Below are 8,798 nucleotides of genomic sequence, written 5' to 3'. Positions count from 1 at the left end.
CACCCCCAAGGAGCCTGAACCCACCACCCCCAAGGAGCCTATACCCACCATTTCCAAGGAGCCTGAACCCACCATTTCCAAGGAGCCTGAACCCACCACTCCCAAGGAGCCTGAACCCACCACCCCCAAGGAGCCTGAACCCACCACTTCCAAAGAACCTGCACCCACCACCCCTAAGAAGCCTGCACCCACTACCACCAAAGAGCCTGCACCCACCGCCCCCAAGAAGCTTGCACCCACTGCCCCCAAGGAGCCCACCCCCAAACTCCCCAAGAAGCCTGCTCCAGCTTCTCTTGAGACACCTGCTCCAACCACCTCAGAGGTCACTACTACAACTACCACCATGGAGCCTCCCACTACTCCCAAGAACCCTGCTGAATCAACTCCTGAGTTTCCTGCAGAACCCACACCAGAGGCTCTTGAAAACAGTCCTAAAGAAACTTCTGTATCTAATACCAAGGCTCCTGAAGTGACCGAACCTGAGATGACTACAACAGCTAAAGACAAAACAGAAAAAGACATACATAGGATACCTGAAACAGAAGAGACCACTGCGCCCAAAACAAGTACAGCCACACAAGTAACATCTATCACATCGTCCAAAATTACTCCTAAAGCAACAACTCTTGCACCCAAAGTAATGACTACAACAAAAAAGACAACTACAACTGAAGAGACTGTGAATAAACCCGAGGAAACCACAGCTGTGCCAAAAGATACAGCCACGACTCCTAAAGTGTCAACTTCTAAACCCCGAAAGCCAACCAAAGCACTGAAAAGGCCCACTTCTACCAAAAAGCCAAACACGATACCTAAAGGGAGAAAACCAAAGACTACAGCAATTCCCCCGAAGATGACCACATCGACAATGCCTAGATTACACCCCACCTCCTCAGCGGAAGCCGTGCTAACTACCACCAGCCCCAACCAAAGACTTAACTCAGAAATAGTTGAAGTAAATCCAAATAAAGATGCAGCTATTGCTGGAGAAAAACCTCACATGATCCCCAGGCCCCCTGTGTTAACCCCTATATTTATCCCAGGCACTGATATCTTGGTGAGAGGATCCAATCAAGACATCGCCATCAATCCCATGCTTTCAGGTAATAAGCATCAGTTATTTCCAGTTTTAAAATTGGTAATGTTAACTTAATCTGGGCCAGAATGCCCTGAGTTAGTAGCACGCTATTGATAAATTATCTAGATCCCTGAACTTGTTAACTTGTGGGGTTTTACAGCTTCTCTGTGGGTAAGCAGAGTAATCACGGTAAGATTATTAGGTCTTTGGAAAATCGAATAAGGAATTTAGTGCATTTGTGTCTATATGCAGAGACGGTATATACAATGTAAAAAAAATTTAGTTGGGAGCGTATCCTTACAAGAGTACAATGCAAAGCAAAAGTCTGCAATATCATTCTTTTCCAAACCAATTCCAAAGGGCAATCAAAACTGAAAAATGGAATTTTGTGCTGGGATCAAACATCCAATAATTATCTAATTTACATGAAGATCAGGTAACCTGGCCCATTCCGATTTTTATATATTACTTATTTTATATATTACTTCTTGAATAATATCACCTTTAAGTAAAACAATTATGAAATATAGCTCTTCCTTTTTATTGCTGAAATATGCACACCTCCCACTAACCCCTTCAAAAGCTTAGCAACAGCTCTGTGCGAGGATTTGAAAAGAACATGAACACTTTTCTCATTTTCTTTTGTATTGGCTTACTTTTTTGTTTTAGATGAGACTAATTTATGCAACGGGAAGCCAGTAGATGCACTGACTACTTTGCACAATGGGACACTGGTTGCATTTCGAGGTAAGCTATGCACACGTTTCTTCTTCTGCCCATCATTTGATTCTTGGCATTTATGAGAACCAAAAGAGAGTGGAAGTTTGGGTTGAGATTTCCGGAGGGGAGCCTGACTGATGAACTTACCGCACACAGTATTATGGGAACCTGAAAGTATTATCAAAATACAGGATTAACAGAATTAAACACATTAGAGTAACAAAACAGAGAGCTTAAATGGATGCTACTAATTTTTTTCTTTCCATTAGTAATTAAAAGGCAGTTCAAATTTTAATTTTATATCAAATGACAGGACACCCAGATTTGTGTTTGTATTATTCCCTGCTCTATTTTATATGAAAATAACATCTTGAGTGCAACGTGTTCAAAGTGCTACATACTATGGGAACCTAACAGAAGAACAGCAGTTACTTCATGTTACTTCTCTGCTGTACCATCTGCTGGTCCAGTCCTAATATATTTAGATTAAATCTGAAAGGAAACAAATCATACACTAGCATGGTAGAAGCTAAAGAGATTTTAGCAGTCACTGGATTGTAACTCCTTAATTCTAACAGATAAAGAAATGGAGATAAGTGCCTTTCTGTAAGTCACAAAGCCAGAAGGATCTTTCTAGAGACACTGGAAAACAAATATTTTGAAGGCTATGCTGAACTTCAGACCTGAGAAATACCTACTCTCAGAAATGTTCAAATACTAACTTCTGTTCTAATCCTAACAGTGTTGACTAAACTTGTCATATAATGTGTGTTAACACATTCTGGTTTTGTTTTGTTTTGTGATGAACTAATTAACAGTTTTTCATTTTGGTTTCTTTCGGGATAAGTTATATTATTCATTCAGCTTGGAGGCTGATCTGTGTCTTTCAATTTTAGGTCATTATTTCTGGATGCTGAGTGCGTTCAATCCACCATCTCCACCTCGTAAAATTACTGAAGTTTGGGGTATTCCCTCCCCCATCGATACTGCTTTTACCAGATGCAACTGTGAAGGAAAAACTTTCTTCTTTAAGGTAAGAAATCAGCTGAGAGAAATGAGTAACTAGCTATTCTTTACCCTAAGAGCATATATCAGCTTAACTTCCACTTCAAAGGGTATCCATATTTTATTCAACTATTCTGTCATCAAACTTTGATAAAAAGCTAACAATTTAGTAACATTAAAGGCCGATTTATTCACTTAACAAAGTTAAAACTTTCTCCGTATATTTAGATCTAAGAATGAATCCCTAACTCTTTTATTCCAAAGCTGTTAATACCACTTCCTCTGTTAAATCATCAGGATTCCCAGTACTGGCGTTTCACCAATGATATTAAAGATCCAGGGTACCCCAAACAAATTGCAAAAGGATTTGGAGGACTAAATGGAAAAATAGTGGCAGCTCTCTCAATAGCTAAATACGAGGACAGACCTGAATCCGTGTATTTTTTCAAGAGAGGTATGTGTTACAATAATTAACAAAATTACAAAACTTCTAAGAACTGATTTGCCTGGGAAATTTTATTCAATATTTTCATTTATTACTGGGTTTACTGTCAAAAAGTCTTTAATGGCTGGAATAAAATTATTTTCAATGAAAAAACTGAGGTCAGTAAAAAGTATTCAGAGCTTTCAGCATGCAAATTACAATTTCACCTGAATTTTCAGGACATTTAATATAAAGGTCATCATTTACTTTTAAACAAAGTTAAATATATAACTATGCAAATCTGTTGGTTTTACTCATTCAACAAGTATTTCAGCATTTAGCAATTATTTTATAATACCCTTGACTAATAGTCATTATTAATGTCTGGACATACTTTATGAGAAACACTGATCATTTCCTCTATCTTGTAAAAGCTCTTTTCCACCTTCCTGGGGGATTAAGCTTAATTTTCTTATCACATGCGATTTTCTAATACATAATAGGTGGCAGCATTCAGCAGTATATTTACAAACAGGAACCCATCAAAAAATGCCCTGGAAGAAGGCCTGCTATCAGTTATTCAGTGTATGGAGAAACAACACAGGTTAGGAGACGTCGCTTTGAACGTGCCATAGGACCTTCTCAAACACACACCATCAGAATTCACTATTCACCCGTCAGAGTCTCTTACCAAGACAAAGGTAATGTTTCTTACTGTGTTAAAAATTCTTACACATGAAACAGATGTAATAGTTTATCTTACAGAATGAAGCTTATTGAATATAAATAGTGATATATAGCTCCAATAATTTAAAGCTTATTTATGCAAAACATCAATTTGCCTCAGTGAATGACCAGATCAATATATATAGTTTTTTTGTGAGTAAAGAATGCAATTTACTCAGGTTTGTTATTTGTAATAAATACCATTTATCAAGTACCTCTTACCAAGTACGTTAACATACAAATCTATAAACCTCAGCAGTGTCCTAAAAGGTAGGGTTTTTTTTTTGTTTTTTTTTTTTTGCACCATGTCAGACGGGGCAAAAACTGAGGCACCTAAATTAAATAACTCACCCAACATAACAGAGATACTCAGTAACCAAACTGGGATTCAAACCCAGGTCTGTCAGACTCTAATGGCTGCTCTTTCCTATAGTGCATTGCTTTCAGTCTGGTATCTTTAAATCTACAGGTTTCCTCCATAATGAAGTTAAAATGAGTTTACAATGGAGAGGATTTCCAAATGTGGTTACTTCAGCTATAGCATTGCCCAACATCAGAAAACCCGATGGCTATGATTACTACGCCTTTTCTAGGAGTAAGTTATTAAATAACTTCTTAGCTTCTTAAAGATGTGCTCTAATCTCTAAAAAATGAACATAATCGAAGCAAAAACAAGTGTTCAATGGTGACTAAAGATGAGAAGTTAAACGCTAACACTTATTCTAATGGATCTGAAGAAGAGAATGTTCAGATTTTCACTTTACTTTCAATTAAATTGAACAGGCTGCAATTCAATTCTGCACTATCCTTCATGAGACTAAAGCCTATAATGATAAACCATCTAATTACTTGAGTAAAACTGTTACCAAGAACAATATTTTACATTACTTGTGGAATTTAACTGAGGTCTTGGGTGTCACAAAATATTATTTACATCACTACACAAGTCCCGAAGATCACAAAGAAGTTCTTAAGAAACTAATTTTTTTTTTTTTAAGATTTTATTTATTTATTTGACAGAGATAGAGACAGCCAGCGAGAGAGGGAACACAAGCAGGGGGAGTGGGAGAGGAAGAAGCAGGCTCCCAGCGGAGGAGCCTGATGTGGGGCTCGATCCCATAACGCCGGGATCACGCCCTGAGCCGAAGGCAGACGGTTAACCGCTGTGCCACCCAGGCGCCCCGAGAAACTAATTATTCTTAAAAAATTAAATTATGCTATCTGGGGCACTTTTCTTTGAAAAATTCAGAAATCTAAGTTATTCCACGTATATAAATGATGTCAAAAATTTTTAAAGGATAGAACTGAAGTGAATTATTTTTTTAAACTTAGTTTTTCTCAAACTCTTACACTGAAAAAGGAAAGTTGAACCTAATTTTACAGAAAGCTGGTGAAAGGTCAATCTGTCAAGGTTAACTGTTTTTATTTTTGTCAGAAAGCTCAAATTAATCAATACAAACATTTCTGATATTAAAATGATAAACATTTTCAACACAAACTATTTTTAAGTTTAAGCGTTTTGTTTTCTTAATTAAAAAATGATTTCTCTTCTATTTAGATCAATACTATAACATCGATGAACCCAGTAGAACAGCAAGAGTCGTCACTACTCGTTTTGGGAGGAGCTTATCCAATGTCTGGTACAAATGTCCTTAGACCCACGGGCAAAGGAAGAGTCAACTAAATGAGGAATGAAAAATTTTGACACTGAAATACATTTTATTAATAAAAAATGTTGAGAGAAGCATACCAATTTAAATACAAAAATGTTTTTAATCTCGACAATCATTACACTAAAACAGGCTTGAGACTCTTATTCACAATTATTACAGTTTATAGGACATTTAATTAATATTTCCTCTATTTATTCCTCCTCTCCCTCCCATTGCATGGCTCACACCTATAAGAGAAAAAAATAACCAAACTGAATGCATCTTTTAGGAAGTTAGCTCAAAACTGGAGTATTCACTTACCCTAGGTCACTATAAAAATTGCTTTCAATAACAAATATCTGTGTTAGACATTTCACACATCTTCAGTTGAAAATTATTACAATTAGATTAATATTTTCATGGCATGAATACAATCTCTAAGGGTTACATTAGAAAACATGGAGATATTAAAATTTTTAATTTTTTTAAACTAAAGTCACAAAGCTTTATTCTGTTGTGTAAAAAGTAGAACAGGCAGAGATGTAACAAATGACTAGTACTGTACCACTTTTGCTTCTCCAAACCTTATTCTGAATTCAAGGCAGAAATGAGAAAATATGAAATATAAACACATATTCATTATATACCTATAGTTACAAATCTTTCTGCAAGAAGCTTACAGATTAGTAAACATCACATGCTAATGTGTAATTATTTAATCAATCCTTAGAACATTAAAAAAAAAAACTAGATACAAGTTAGAAACTTAAGGATTAGAAAACCTGTTCCATTTATTACTGTCCTACATCCTATCATGTAATCAATATGTCAGAAATTTACCTCTCTGTCTGTTAAACTGACGACCACGGACACCTTGTCTCAATGTTGTCTGAAGTCTGACTCGTCTGAAAGGCTTTGGTTGACTACTGCTAGTATCTAAGGAAAAAAACCCCAAAAGTTAAAATATAAGAAAGCAAATTAAAAAATAAGAAAAGCATTTATAATGGCAAATCTAGTTACTAAATGAATGCATGGATAAAATGCAGAGGTGTCCATTCGCTTTCAATATTTAAAAGTTGTTTGATTTTTAACAAGGGACAAAAAAGGGTAAAAAGTAGAAAAAAAAATTCTTATTAAAAAGAGTGCTCGGTTTTTTTCATTCATTCACTCCACTAATATATATTTACTTGGTGCCTACCCACGTATCACCTTGCTAGCAGGTGGGGAAACAACAGACCCCTACATATAATATGAGTCAAATCTGAATCCTCTCTTCCAGACACCCCCAATCCAATCATGAGCAAATCTTGCCAGCTCGAATTTAAGGACATATCCCCAAATCTGACCTCTTCTCACAAACTCTACTATCCTGTCTGAAAAATCCTTGTCTTTACCTTTTCAGTCTATTGTTTACACGGCAGCCAAATTGATGCTGTTGCATCTTTAAGTCAGAACTTATCACCACTCTGTTTGAGCCCTCTAAAATCTTCCTAAATCCACAAAAGCCAAAGCAATTACAATGATCTACTGGGCCTCTCCTCCCTACCCCTCCTATCTCGTGCTAGCCTCTCTTTGGCCTTACTTGTGCTCTAACCACACCGGCCTGCCCCTCTTGCTGATCTAGAATATGGTACACTGCTGCCTTATAGATACCTGCTATATATCTCATCCGGAACACTCATTCCCCAAAAAACTGCACAGCGTTGCTCCCTTACCCTTTCCAGGTCTTTACTTTAAAGTCAATTTCCTAGTGATGCTTTCTATCAAATTGCCTGGCACATGGCAGACACTCAAATATTTACTGACCAAATGAACGACTGCTCAGATGAGGTGGCTTACTGTTTTATATTACCGAATAAATTTTAAGACATCCTAATTTTATAGTATCCTATAAAAGGGAACAAAAACCATATTTTCTTGTGCAAGCCCTGGTAAGATATAAGGACTGCCCATTCTACTGTCAAAGGTAATTTTCATGGGATATCACAATATAAATGGGAGAAGAACACTTCGGCAACTGCATTATTAATAACTATGATAATGATAATTTTTGAGTCTTGCTGAGTGTAATGCACTGAGTTATATAATTTACATATATTATTTCTAATCTTGACTGCAAGATTAGTTATGATTATTCATATTTCATAATAAAATAAATCTGTAAACATTTAAAGTTACTAGCTGTTCCAAGGTAGATGTGGGATCTGAACCTAGGGATGTTGGCTTATAGGCTGCTGTGTCGGGGAAAAGCAGCTGACAGGCAAGAGAGATCCTGAGATAGCAAAGTCCCACGACTGAAAAAAGTAGTAAGTGAGCAGGTCTTCCATAGAATGTGGAGGTTCCATGGCAGAATTTGAGAATTACTGCTATAAACAATTTGAAATAACAATATAATCAGTATGGATGACTGGGTACTGTATTTCTTCAATTAATAAAAGTAATTCCCTACCTAAAAATTTTGAAGACAGATAAGCTAGTATAGTGTCTTAAGAACAGAGTCTCTGAAGCCAAACTTCATGAGTTCGTATCCTGGCTTGCCCATTATTTATTAGCTATGTACTTTTGGAAAAGTTATTCAACATTTCTGTGCCTCAGTTTCCATATGGGTGATTACCACACTGGGTTGATATGAGAATTAAGTAAGCTAATATATGTAAATAGTTTAGAATGCTGTCTGACACACAGTAAGTACTCAATAAATGTTAATTATTTTTTTGAAAGTACCACAGAAATAATTCTTATTGCAGGAAAAATACAAAAAAATAACCTTTTTCAAAGTTAACTTCAAAAACTTGAAAGCCAAACTTTGAAATTGTTTACATCAGTAAATTTCAAATATTTTTTGAGTAACAGACCTCCTATCCTTCAACTCTCTGAATCAAATCTCATGTAAGAATGCTAATATGTAGAACAAATAACAAGAAGCTCCTTTGGTTTACATACGTTACCTTGGAATTAACTTAACCAGAGACGTAAAGGACCTATTTTCTAGAAACTATAAATCACTCTTGAAAGACATTGAGGAAGACATAAAAAGATGGAAAAATATTCCATGCTCATGGATCGGAAGAATTAACATAGTTAAAATGTCCATGCTACCCAGAGCAATCTACACTTTCAATGCTATCCCGATCAAAATACCGAGGACATTTTTCAAAGAACTGGAACAAATAGTCCTTAAATTTGTATGGAA

At 36.2% G+C, this 8,798-nt stretch overlaps 2 protein-coding genes across 6 annotated transcripts in view; one reads left to right on the top strand and one right to left on the bottom strand.

The window, feature by feature from the left end:
* PRG4 (proteoglycan 4) overlaps positions 1 to 5,650 on the top strand; it is a 34,673-nt gene extending 29,023 nt beyond the window's left edge. Inside the window, exons 8-14 of the mRNA XM_034666793.1 lie at positions 1 to 1,103; positions 1,748 to 1,825; positions 2,695 to 2,831; positions 3,101 to 3,257; positions 3,731 to 3,928; positions 4,423 to 4,548; positions 5,512 to 5,650. The exon at positions 1 to 1,103 is cut by the window's left edge and continues 9 nt beyond it. Of these exons, the coding sequence (XP_034522684.1) occupies positions 1 to 1,103; positions 1,748 to 1,825; positions 2,695 to 2,831; positions 3,101 to 3,257; positions 3,731 to 3,928; positions 4,423 to 4,548; positions 5,512 to 5,609 (1,897 nt within the window). The 3' untranslated portion in view covers positions 5,610 to 5,650. The remainder of the gene's footprint in view (positions 1,104 to 1,747; positions 1,826 to 2,694; positions 2,832 to 3,100; positions 3,258 to 3,730; positions 3,929 to 4,422; positions 4,549 to 5,511) is intronic.
* TPR (translocated promoter region, nuclear basket protein) overlaps positions 5,360 to 8,798 on the bottom strand; it is a 72,888-nt gene continuing 69,449 nt past the window's right edge. For 3 of the 5 annotated variants that reach the window (XM_034666787.1, XM_034666786.1, XM_034666788.1), the window contains exons 51-52: positions 6,446 to 6,541; positions 5,360 to 5,633 (exon numbers count right to left, since the gene is read on the bottom strand). In XM_034666787.1, coding sequence (XP_034522678.1) covers positions 5,560 to 5,633; positions 6,446 to 6,541 — 170 coding nt within the window. In that variant the 3' untranslated portion in view covers positions 5,360 to 5,559. The other 2 variants (XM_034666789.1, XM_002924841.4) reach the window with 1 other exon arrangement.

The sequence above is a fragment of the Ailuropoda melanoleuca genome, chromosome 8, assembly GCF_002007445.2.
Source record: "Ailuropoda melanoleuca isolate Jingjing chromosome 8, ASM200744v2, whole genome shotgun sequence".
In the NCBI taxonomy this organism is placed as follows: domain Eukaryota; kingdom Metazoa; phylum Chordata; class Mammalia; order Carnivora; family Ursidae; genus Ailuropoda; species Ailuropoda melanoleuca.
Note: the sequence above shows the minus strand (reverse complement) of the source record. Positions and strands in the feature narration are given on the sequence as shown.